The 13,268-nt window shown below is 36.7% G+C and overlaps 1 protein-coding gene across 3 annotated transcripts in view; it reads left to right on the top strand.

The window, feature by feature from the left end:
* LOC134527637 (uncharacterized) overlaps positions 1-13,268 on the top strand; it is a 160,581-nt gene that overhangs the window by 72,356 nt on the left and 74,957 nt on the right. Inside the window, exons 3-4 of one of the 3 annotated variants that reach the window (XM_063360491.1) lie at positions 5,254-5,475; positions 8,622-8,846. In XM_063360491.1, coding sequence (XP_063216561.1) covers positions 5,254-5,475; positions 8,622-8,846 — 447 coding nt within the window. The remainder of the gene's footprint in view (positions 1-5,253; positions 5,476-8,621; positions 8,847-13,268) is intronic. The other 2 variants (XM_063360493.1, XM_063360492.1) reach the window with 2 other exon arrangements.

Genomic DNA, 13,268 nt, shown 5'->3' with positions numbered 1-13,268 from the left:
ACTGCACTTTATATAATTAATTTCAAATTAGAACAATATATTTTAATACAATTAATTCAATTAATGTCATTTATTTAGCAAGAAGTTTTTACTAAAATTTTAAGGTCAAACATATATTTACTTTCTTTCGCCATCTTTCATCTTTTATTAACTGATTTATACATTAATGACGTTGGTAGATTTTCAATCGTAAAGATATTGAAAGAAATTTTTTTTGAGTTACAAATTATTTTAATATAAAAATACATCATGAATCACAGGCATTGTAACATTATTTTGGTGAAATACGTATCAAAAAACATGTTTGAATTATTTTTGTTGAATAATACATTTTTATAAATAAAAATATTTTACAAATATTATCAAGTATGTAAACAACAGCACCGAAATAATGTGTTTTAAAAACTAAATTGGCATAAAAATAAAACCATAAAATTTTGTCCCTAGTTCTTACAGCCAGAAAGTTATTCAGGCATACTCGAAACGTAAAACTGTTAAAAGAGACACCGCAATAATCCGGCGGTTCACATAGCGTCAGGTTAGAATTAACATTATTTTACCTTGGTGCTGCTTCTGCCATTAGCTCACAGTTAGAGACCGGGAAAATTCGTGAATTCATTTCGCGGTTGGTTAGAATTCAAACAGTTTTATGTTTAACCCGCTGCTATGATTTGCTTACCATTTTTGTGAAAAACTCTTAGCCAATTAGAAACTCTAATCGAAAACTATTGGGCCACAGCCAAACCAGGGTAGAAATATCTCAAGTGAGCGACCAATGAGCAGAGGACTTTTTGACCAAGTGTGCATATGCCTGTGGATTATATCCTAGAAATCCTCGAAAACGGAATTTTTTCCGGTTCCTACTCACAGATTATGTATAAAAAAACCTTTGGTCCAACGAGAAACCTTCGAATTAATTTTTATTAGACCAAAGTATTTAATTTTGTTTTATACAAATGCAATAAGCTCACGTGTCTAAGAAAGCAAGACTCTTTGGTTCTATCCCATTCGAATGGCGTAGCTCATTAATTTATGAGTACGTTTGCGGTGTTAATGTGTTTCGGAACTCACTATGGTCTTCGAGGTTCCGTCACATTTAAACAAACGTAACTTTAATCCGGCATATTGCGACCTTGCATGTCCAACCAACATCTTAAGTACGCTTCTTACGTATTATGAACATTCCGCTTTTGTACCTACTACCTTATTTACTAACAACCTTTGTAAACGTAATTAGAACATTTGAAAGGTGTTATGCAAAAGTGGGTTAATCCACAAATATTTAGAACCGAGTAAATTGAACTCAAATTTGAACACATGAAATTGCGACAGTTGGTTGAATGTTTGGCCTCCGTGGCACAGTAACTTGGAATGTCAATGAAATAATTTTTGCTTAATATAGTGCTATTTCACCTACACAGCTATGCCAATAACTCAGTTTTTTACTTATATTTATTAATTCATTTTTGCATAACACCGTCCAGCTTTGACTGCTTACTAAAGTTCCAGCATGGAATTCCTTAAGACCAATTTGTCTTTACTCAGTTACTAACCAGATGTAGTAAAAATAAAAAAAAATATCAGCTTTGGTTGCCAACATGTGCTTTATAACAAATCACAAATGTATACATAAAAAAAGTCAAATGGTTTCTGTGAAACGCACAACAACACTCAATTATAAACATAGCAACTGCCCATAGTATTACACATAACAAATTAACAGTAAGAATTCATCATGTGCCTGAAATATGAAATATACGAGTGTAATGGTTTAGAACTGTCATTAAATACAGTCTTAAACCAAAAAAACCTGTAAACATAGAGGCATTATTTAACGACAGGATTAATACATACTTACTGTTAATTCTTAAGTAGTATGCAATCGTGAATTAGCCCTAGGAGAGATTGTCTTAGAAAACTTAAGAGTTTGAACTTTTTTCCTTTGCATTTTAAAACATTATTTTGCTTCTATTGCATGCCAAGTTTGAGCTTTCTTTTATTCTTGCATTGAATCAACTTATGAAAATGGTACTTTTGAGACTATTTCACATAGTTCATGTCTACATGGAGATTTGAAGTAATATTGTTGTTGTAATTTGTGATTTACGCATGCTGTAGTTTAGAATAGTAAATGCTGTACTGCAAATTTTGTGATCTGTAATAGATTCTGTTTCTCTTGCATATGGTGTTGTGTGATGTATGTAGTGTGTATTTATAACCACCTCGTCTAACTTGTCCAGCGCGAGGAAAGCAACAGAAGCTTGAGCAAAATGCTTTCAATATAAACGCAGGCACTTCCAAACCATGCTTCAAATGGTTTTTCTGAATGAGCGTGCGTTTCTAAACACGTATTTCTCCTCCGTACAACTTCCTCTGCCCTGAGCTTGTACAGAAGTAGTCAGAATTCGACCTGCAAACTTCGGTAAAACCAGTAAAAAGGGTTGAAAACATTCATAAGACTTGTGGTCTTAAGCGCTTCCCAAGGGTAGTATATGCCTTTGAATTTGAAGCTGAACACATGTGTTATTATTGCTTATAATCGTGTGTTGACAATATTTAAGTGAACATTCAAACAAACACCATAGAACTTGTCACTGTCGTAAAAATTGTTTCATCGTTATTAGAAGCGGTAAAAAAGCATTATATATAGGGATGTTAGCCTGAATTAATTCAAAAACATTATTTAACTTCAGTGACAAATTTTGAGGTGGTGGTAGAACTCCGTTTAGTTAAACATACCGAGACACTTATTTTTCTATCTTAAATTAGTTTTCTATTATTTGCAATAAATCATGTGTTCAGTTCCATCTTCAAAAACGTATGACAGCTTAGGGAAGAAAAAGCCCATAGCCGTAATCATGTTTCTACTTTTTTTTTTGCTTGTCACGAACCTGCGAACGGTCTATATTTCGGTCGAATTCCGACTCTATCTGAATTTTCTGCGAACGCCTTCTTGATTTCCAACAAACCCGAGTGGACGTAGGGCGGTGTTGGATGGATACCCTCTCCTTGTCTCCCTAGCAGCGACAGTGACTGGTTATGGCGCGAGCTCGTTACATGTTGTGTTTCGTCCTGCCCTTAAATAGTGCATTTTTCTCAACGGGTTAGCTGGTTTTTTGTGTTTCATTACTTGGATTTCTATCTCGTAACATTTCTTTGTTCTTTTCCTTCTGCCTGCCGATAAACACATTGCTTCCATGCTTTAAAAAATTTATTAGTTTTTGTTTCTTGGATTTATTGATCGCCATGTCAATCATTAAATTAACATATGTGCGTATTTTATTATGAGTAGCTTAAGTTCGATTAATCTCCCACAAATATGTGTCTTAGTCTACCTAAAAAGGTTAAAAATTGATGCTAAATTAACCAACAAAACAATTTACTACCTAATTTTTTAAACAGGAAAAAATAAAATTCCAATAATATAAAAATTCAGATAAAACCATTAAAAAGTGTACTTCAACATTAAGGCTGACCAAGTTAAATTCCTAAAAACTTCGATTGCACACTAAATAGCAGCCAGGGGTAGGTAGGCGGCTGGAGTGGCGGATACGTGGGTTAAGGACTGTAGTGACTAAAGTTTCTTGCCTTCTGACTGCAGCGTTTACTAGGGACACGTATTTTTCGCAAAAAGACTTAAGAGACCAGCTGTGTGTTAAAACACTGTAGCATCGTCATCGAGTTTCATTCGGGTACACGCCCACTATCGGCATACGAATCACAGCAATTCTGTGCGCAAGAAAACGCGCTATGAATGGCCGGTCAAACAAGGCAAGGGCGCCTCTTGCAGACGGCCGTCAATCACAAGGCAGAAATTGCTGGCACAGACATACCTTATTGCAGTCTAGTGAGCGATAGATTATATCGTGAAAATCACTGTGTCTAGCCATACGTTATTACGGTTATGCGTTATTGCAATCTAACGAGAGGTCGAATTCTTTTCGCGAAAAATACCTGTTCCTTCTTAAGACTCGTTTCCACACGTCATGTTAAGGTTTAATTTTCTCGTCATACTAATATTTATGGGCTATTTCTGAAATTTATACTTATGGTCTATCTCCCTTGCATTTATTTTTCTGTCACCAATATTTTCAACAAATATTCACTAAGTGTAATATAATGGGTTAATAAAAGACGCGCAAGTGATAATAACAAAGACTTACGCGTCCTTTTACAACCAATTTATTACATTACGTGCATATCTGCTGAAAATATTTTTTGAAATTAAGAAAATGCAACCGCCGTATCGAGTTGAAATAGTTCTTAAATTATACCAATGATGACAAAATAAAAGAAATCAACATGGCATGTCAGATCGAGCCTTTAGGTTGTAGTGTCCTAAATTAATTTTCTTCTAATAGTCGGGTTTTGGCTTATGATTTTAAATAAATTAACGTATAACAATATTTAATTGTTTATAAAAGGCTTTTCTACTAAAAAAAAATATTTAACATTTTTTTATGTACTTAAAGGCAAATATGTGAGTCTTAGCATGTACAGAAAGCATAAAAGGATGTGGTATACAGTTTTGGATTAACCATTCGTATTTAACTTTCGTATTAAAAAACTTTATTGGTTTTGTATATAATTCATAAATCAGTAAAATTAATTACCAATTATTGAAACCATTGAAACCTTAGTTTATCAGGTTTTAAGAAAAATAGTTTTAATGATTTATGAATGGTATACTAAAAACAAAGTGAAGACGAAGGCTACATACGGACGCTTAATACAAAACTGTATACCACAGTACATGTTAGTAGTGACATAAAAATTTGCCATTTCGTTCATAAAAACTTTAATTAAGGACAATAAAATATGTTTATATTGCAAATTTATTTAAAATAATGCGCGAAAACACATAATATTAAAAGCTAAAAAATTTAGGATACTGCCACTTTAAACCGTGTAAAATTATTATATCTGGGGAAATATAGGTCGAGACACGGAAATTTCGTGAATTCATTTGGCTTAGGGCGAAAATGCAAAGCGTCATGTTTTCTCTACAAACGTTTGCTTTTACATAGGCTGATTTCTTAGCGAGGACCTTTTTTTTTTTGTTTTCTTGTTCGTCGGCACCATCAAATTCACTTAGTTCTCTCCTAGCCGGGCATCGCTGGTTCACGGTCTGTAGAGGGGCGTGTCCAAACGTGAACACAGCGCAAACGTGCGACCAAATGAACGCGCAAAGTTTCCGTGCCTGTGACCGCGAGCGAGCGCCAGCGGTATTGCTGAGGCCTGCGCGCCCCGCAGACGCGCGCGCGCGCTCAGCGACGCGCTGATAGCCCCCGGCACCAAGTGGTGCGGCCCGCGCCAGAGCGCCACCTCCTACGCCCAGCTGGGCGCCTGGTCGCGCGCCGACAAGTGCTGCCGCCGCCACGACCACTGCCCCAGCGCCGTGCCGGCCTTCTCGCTGCGCCACGGCCTCTTCAACTACCGCCCCTTCACGCTCAGCCACTGCCGCTGCGACCGCAGGTGAGACGGCGTACCCCCGGCCCGTTCGTGCGCGCCTGGTGCGCGCGTTTTGCTCAAGCTTCTTCTTCTCCTGCCTCTCTGCCTCGCCGCGCGCCGAGTCTCCGTCCAGAACCAACCAACCATTCAGGGTACGGCCCGGGAAATAACTCTCTCTAACTAATGTGCGTACTGGGACAACACAAAGAATAAATGCCCGGGCAAGAATCCGAACATTACTGCACTGCAAACACTGCTTTGAACTGATACAGTTGTTTTTTTTTTCTTTCGTGTAAATGTACACATTTACAAAATATCTATGATTTTACATGAATATATTCTTTTCCATTAACTATATATACAGCGTTCGGCTGGAGCTCTTATCACGATTAAAATAAAGTTAAAAACATAAATACGAATTATGTTATGGCCAGAGCCGTCGAGTGTCAAGGATGGGAGAACAAAATATTTGGGCCGGGGGGGGGGGGTGTTTGTTAAATTTTTTTAATATATGGGTTTACACTGATAGGACGAAAAGTTACAAGTTCATTGTTAACATAATTAATAGGAAACCCTGCAAAAAATGCGATGTGAACAAATTATATATATATATTGTGGGGTTGGAAAAGTTTATCTTTAAATAGCAGGGAGGAAGCTCGATAAAATTAATTGCTTTTGCTTCCGAGACCTTGGTTTTCTGTCGGTGGGCCTTCTTAAGGTTCAGTTTATTGCAAATACTAGATAATGTATATAAGATGGAATACTTAGTGTTTGGATATTATTTAACTGTCCTCATTTAACAAATTAAAATTTGATTGCTGTCATAAGTGGTTTTATTGATTTAATAGGGGTTAAGGCATTTATTTTCCATAAATGTTTATGACGCGGGAGTATGTGGTTTTTAAAGGTGGATTAATATAAATTTTTCTTCCTAATAACTTCAAGATAACGATAGTGCCTCTATAGCAGCTCGAGCATACAGTACTGGGTGTTATTCGAGCTGCGTTTCAGTTTTGTTTTTCTAATCTAAATTTTATACTAGCACATCCAGAAAATGGCGGGGTGAGGCGTGATAACACAAGAAAATAAATAAATATATATATAGTTTAAAATTATCCTGGTATATAAGTTATCTATTCCTTGTGATACATTAGCTGTTCAGCCCCAATTTCAAGGGCATGTACCAGACAAAGTAAGTAAGCTCTTTAAACCGTAATTAGTACATATGTTTTGAACTATAGTTTTGTGATAAACCCGCAGCTAAAGTTTGTTGGTCAAATTCAGACTCACTCTGTATTACACCTCACAAATTCCTGAGAATCCACAGTCAGCTATTTTTTTTTTTGTTCTCAACAACCAAAAGCCCATTTTACAAGATCCGTATAACACACATTCGGAACTAATGTTTTTTGTTAGTCCATGTGGTTTCTTTTTTGACAGTATTCTTAGAAGGTTCCTGAAAGTAAGTTTCTTTAAGGAGAATAGGGCATAATAAAATAAATGACCCATTCACACTGCATTGATATAATTCAATACTAAACGCCAGTAACTTGACAGGGATAACTTTTTGTAACACTACTAACTTCAGGCATCCCACTAAATTTTAAACTACACTTTAAAGAAGTCATTTTTAGACATTCGAACGACAAAAAAAAATGTGGTTATAGCCTGAAACTGTTGAGTGTAAACGGCATCTTACGGTTTCTATAACTCCCTTTCAAGCACTTACTGTCAATATTTCTTAAATACTCAGTCGTAAAACCACTTGTAATCGCTCCGGAAAAGCGATTGTTGCCCGCCACCTCCTCCGCCAGGCTGGGCGCCTGGTCGAGCGCCGACACTGCCGCTAGCTACCTCTCGGCCGATCATGACCCCCCTGATACTCCCGATACTATCTACTGGCGCTCACTCATATAAGAAGGCCCCCAGAAAAAAACCACGCGATATTAAAACCGTTCTAGCTATTAGAGTGGCGTCTGTTTACGAAATAACATTTCAAAATACGCCGAGAGCGGACAAACAGTTAGGTTTATATATATATATATATATATATAGACACACACACACACACACACATTCAGGCGGGTGTTGAGAGTTGAGAAGGCCATGTGAGCCAGACACCGGCTGGAACTGGGGTTGGTCGACCGAAGAGCAGGTTGGTTGGTTCTCGAGACTCGGCGCTGCCCTGAAGACGGTGGTTTCCTTCATTTTTGCTTCTATAATTCATCGATTACATAGTTTTTGTCCATGATGTGAATTTAATCCATATAATAACTATAGATGCATGTCTATAAATGGTTGGATCAAGCCAATTTATATTTCAATGCTAGCAGATGTTTTAATGTGGCATGCAGTATTGAATTAATAATTATTGCATTTGTCATAAAACTTTCTTTAAAGGAGTTCATTTCATTAATATTTACAGTCAAAATTCTCTAAAGCTTTTCCAAGTTTTTTGGAGAATTCATTTTTTCCCCTTCAAATATGTGAATGAAGCGTCAACATTTAACAGCTTTATGGGGAAAAAAATTGCACATGGTTAAATCGGAAAAAAAATATTACTTTAAAACATGTTGTCTTTGTCAGTTCCGCTAATGTTGAAATATAAATGAAACTTTTAAAAGTTTGTTGTATGGACTTGATGAAACAATTAATAAATAACCATTGGGCAAAAACTCAAAAATTATAAAAGCAAAATAATGTAGGATGCTACCCCGTTAACGCTCGGTCTCCCACGCCGTGTTGATATTCTCGGTTTTTCGTCATCACTTTTATTTAAGGGCTGTTTCTGAGATTTTTGCTCCATACCGGCCTGTGCATTTGTTGTTCTGCCACGAGTACATTCATCAGATATTCACTTAGTGCAATGTTATGTATGTAGAAGGTCTCGCAATTGATGACTATTACGAAGACTTGCGCGGAGTTTTACAACCATGAAGTGAATACCTGTTGGAAACAGTGGTGGCAGAAGAACAATTGCAAGGGACGTATCTGGAAATAGCCTTTAAACAACAGTGATGACGAAAGAAGCAAAGGAACTGAAGACGGCGCGCGAGACCGCGCCTTGGGCCAGCCAGGACTCCTCGCGCGGGACAAGACGGCGACGGTGAGTAGGCGAGTGGGCGGCGGGTGGTGACGGTGCTGCGGGTCGCCTGCCCGCGGGTTCGCAGGCGCAAGCGCGAGCTCATGGACATATTCCGCGTGCCGGGCACGCGCTGGTGCGGCAAGGGCCAGACGGCCGTCAAGTACACCCAGCTGGGGGGCTTCGACGGCGCCGACAAGTGCTGTCGCGTGCACGACACCGCCTGCCCCTTCTTCATCTCCGCCTTCGAGGAGAAGTACGGCCTGTTCAACTGGCGCATCAGCACCATCATGCACTGTTCCTGCGACGAGCGGTGAGTAGCGCTGGTGGTACCTGCTCCGCCCTGGGTCCGGCTGCGCAGCGTCACAGGTACCGTGCCATCGGTGTGTCTGAACGTCCACTAGATATCTACTTACATGGGTATACGATGAGTTTATAAATTAAATAAAAAGAAACGTGATCGTGGTTTGCCCGAACACTTGTTAAATATATTTTAAAAATAAAACTAATTTTACCATGCACTCATTCTTACATTATGAATGACAAAAAAATTATTTATAAATATAAAATAAATGTATTTTTGCTCCCGTTGTGTCTAACCACCCATTACATGTCTACTTAAAAGGGTGTAACGTTATTTTTAAATAAAAAAATCATACTGTGCTTCAAGTGAGTCCAAAACCATTCGTTAAATTCGTGATGATGATGATAAATCCTCGATGCGTGTCTTAGCACGGTGGACCTCAGGCGGTGGAAGCCACGGCATACTTGTAGTGGTAGTGGCAGGGCGATACTGCAGTGGTTTGCCATGCCTTCCACTGCATGGAGGGGGGAAAAACATCACAACACCCGAACCTGGAAGGAAATATTCTACCAGTGAAAAATCTCCGACCCCGTTATGGATCGAAACCTGGACCTTTTGACTCACCAGCCAGGTTATATATAATCTCTGAGCCATGATATTGGGCTAGATACCTATTTTGTTTTTAATTCGTTCCAAACGTAGCCTGTTCTTCTCTTTCTGTGTCCGAAAAGCCATTAGATATGTGCTTAGACCGGCAAAAATATAAATTGTTTTGTAACATAAAACATAGGTTCTATGCTCTCAGTGTGTCCGAACAGCTAATATTTTTATACTTACATCGTGGCACAAGAAAATTGGGATTAAAGTGTGACTTAAAATGTGTCTGAAAATATATTAGATACCTACTAACATTTGTCAGCACAGTAATAATTGTAAAATAGATTATGTGTAACATGACTTGAATGTGTTAGAACATCGGTTATGTATCTTCGTTTATCAGAGTACATATAAATTATTTTACTGAGAAAACTGCGTTCTAACTAAATGAACTATACGTTTATCTTGTTATATTATTTTTAAAAAGTTTTTTTATTTATGGAGTTTTACAGCAACATGCATAATGTATAATATTAGTTTTAGACAGTAATTACTGCCACCAAAGACGAACTTTTTAATAGGTTATTATAAAAATGATGAGTAGTAAACGCAATATTATACAGCAGATATACATCTAAAACAAAATATTATCAAAATAGAAGGTAAAACTCGAAATGAAACACACTTCCCTGAGTTAACAAATGTGGTTTATTGACATATAAAATTTATTACTGTAAAATTCACAAAATTTGAGTTTATACTTTCATTCAATAATATAAAATAAATATGTAGGTACTATCTATTAAGACTACGTTTTTTATAATATTATTATTAAAAAGTAAAGAAGGTAAAGAGAAATTTATCATACATGGTAAGAAACTGTATAGATAAATTGAGCTATTAAAATTAGTATTAATTTTCAATGTCATTTTAATAGTACTGTAATGATTATACAGTAAGAAGTAAATTTACATTTAATTTTATGTCAGCACCAGAAATAATTTGAAATCCCACAGTCAATCAAATATTTTTAAAGAGCTAATAAGTCGTGCAGTCATATTAGTTTCAATAATATTGTTTCAAGTTTTGAGCGCTAAATTGTCATCGGCCACACTTGGGAGTAGTTTATGTAGGCTATTTGTTATTTATTTGCTATCAAGGACGTATCTAACGCAAAACTTAAAAATGCGGATGGGGAGGGGAGGTGTCATTTTTCGGGATACAACCTCTTACAGGGAGGAGGAATGCCTAATGACTTGTCACAGACCAGACTTGTCAGCAGTGTCCTCTTTTTTAAAACTATTTTCACAGCTTTTTAATACTGACAACTATTATGTCAATAATATTTTTCAGAGATTAAGTTTTATGTTTATTTTTCCACTTTAGATTGGAGTGAGGGAAGAGGGGTACCTACCCCCTTGAATTTCCCTTGCTCACAATGCTAAAAAAATATTTACAACATTAATACAAATATAAACGAAACGATAGCAACGAAAAACTTAATTTTTTTTTTCGCAAAAAAATTGTTAAAATATAAAACAATAAAATGTTCTAATAAGCTATGTCATACACATGTTTTGCGCTGTAATAACTTATATCTGAGGATTAGCAACACAGTATAGGATGTATAACCGTTTTACACCATCTGTAAAAATAATAGTTTCACTTTGCTCAAGAGTATGAGTATGCATGTCATAACAATTTGGCTGGGAGACCTCATTTTGTCTGTTCTTGACTAGTTGTAGTTCTTCAGCCAGTTGACATTTTGAGTTACGTGCATCCAAAAGGTTGTACAGAAATGTGATCGAGACATAATGCCATTTGAATTTTTTTTTGCTCAAATTTTAATACAGTATAAGCTAGCGCTACTAGAAGCACCGTGGTAAGTTGCAGTACCGTCTTTACAAATTCTGTTATTTTTATAAAATAAAAGCGGGGTCTCATTACAGCCTTTGTTGATAATTAATTAAATTAATTTAATCTGAGCTGCCATTAGAGACCCTTGTATTCTGCAGAAAAGTTTTATTGATGCGAGTGTGTGTTCGTCCGTGCTCTCGTTGTCTCATCAGAAGCCTGGTTAGTCCCATCACTGGGTTCGCCCTGTATCTCTCTGTAGTCTCCAGCTGTTGTGTTTATTTTCCGATATTTAAAACTAGGTCGTATGGCGCCTGAGGCGTCCGTTGCAAAAAAATTTTAATATAAAAAATTATTTCTGATATATATAATGAAGAAAGTTTGTCAAAAATATATTAATATGTATAAAGTGCATCTGTGCTATTTACTTATACTTTAAGCGGCAGTAAATTAAGTGACCACAAAAGCAGAATATAATATAAAAATTCAAAAGGGCGTAACTACAAAAAAAGAAAATTTGCGAAAAATCGTTAGGGCATACAAACATATATTTTATACATAAAAGACAAAAAACTGTTTTTTAATAAAATTATAAACTTAAAAGATATAGCATATTTATGAAATACAAGCAAAGATTTTTGCAAGGCAATCAGTACAAAATTCAAAATATCATAAGATTCCCAGTGACGCATAGTTACATTTACAAAAAAGGGAAAAAAATTCACTTTTTTTTTGTTTAGAGCTAAACTTCCCGAGATTAAACCATTTTAGTAATTATAAGCAGTTATTCGTGAGGCGCTTATGTTGCCCATTGAAAAAGAATGAATATAACAAACAATAAATTTAATTTAAATAAGGCGTGTTCCACTTATGTAGCTGTATTACAAATGTTTCTCCATTTTATATTTTATACACATCTGTGTGGAGTAGGCTAATATTTCATCTTCATGATACGCTTGTATCCAAGGTATACATATCTCTTTGGCGTTACAGTCAGTAAGTCAGTGAGGAGCGTAACTATATATAGGATTATTTTTGCAGTTCCTCGTCGTCCTCTGTGCTGTCATTTTAACAGACTAAATTGCTTCCACGGAATTCTCAGTGTTGCCCAAGCATGTGGCATTTGCCATAAGCTGTTATTGGCTTGTTCTTAGTGTGTTTATGTATTCATCATCTGTGTTGTCCATTCTTGAGAATTTTCCTTGACAACCAGCGTCTACTAGCAATAGCGTATTTTCAAGATATGTTAAATCATACCTGTTGCGAGCAAATAAGAGTCCCTCTATGCGATAAACACGCGCTGAGCTACTGATTACACGCTCAAACATGCTCGAGTTTTCAAGTGAAACCTCTGCTGGGCTCGTTTTGGATCTCTTTGTGCGATGATTGGACCCCCCCCCCCCCTTTTTTAATATAACTGAAAGAGATAGATGAACGAAAGAATAAGACAGAGAGTGTGCGCATGCGCTGGTTTACACAGTCAGCTATGAGTGCCTTGAATTTTATATTTCCTACCAGCGCGCTTGCTTTCCTCCTTGTTTAACCAGTAGCGTAGAGAGCGCTTCTGAGACAGTCCCTGCGTTTCCCGCATAGATAGCGCTACCTGTTATGAATTTCATATTTTGTTCAGAGACTTGGCGTGTTCCAAGTGGCAGAAATGTTTGAAGAAACAATAACACGCACAGTTTTCCCTGGGGTGTATTTCAACAGTGAGAAATATATAATGTTACCTAATCATTAATCGATTGCTCAATAATTATCCTGAGAATTTATTTCGAAGTGAGTAATCAATTTGTTAATTCATATTTATTTAGAAAAAAAAATTCTTCCTCTCTCTTCCTCTGTCTTCCCGTTTTACCCCTTGCGATATACATACTTACTAGTCGAGGTTTGAGTTGCCAAAGAAGTTTCAGTTCTGTCACGTGCACTGAGTTACACGCGCTCTTCTTTTTTTTTCTTTCTGCCGACGAGCAGCCAGCG

This window comes from Bacillus rossius, chromosome 1 (assembly GCF_032445375.1).
Source record: "Bacillus rossius redtenbacheri isolate Brsri chromosome 1, Brsri_v3, whole genome shotgun sequence".
Lineage (NCBI taxonomy): Eukaryota > Metazoa > Arthropoda > Insecta > Phasmatodea > Bacillidae > Bacillus > Bacillus rossius.
This window is presented reverse-complemented; position numbering and strand designations above follow the sequence as displayed.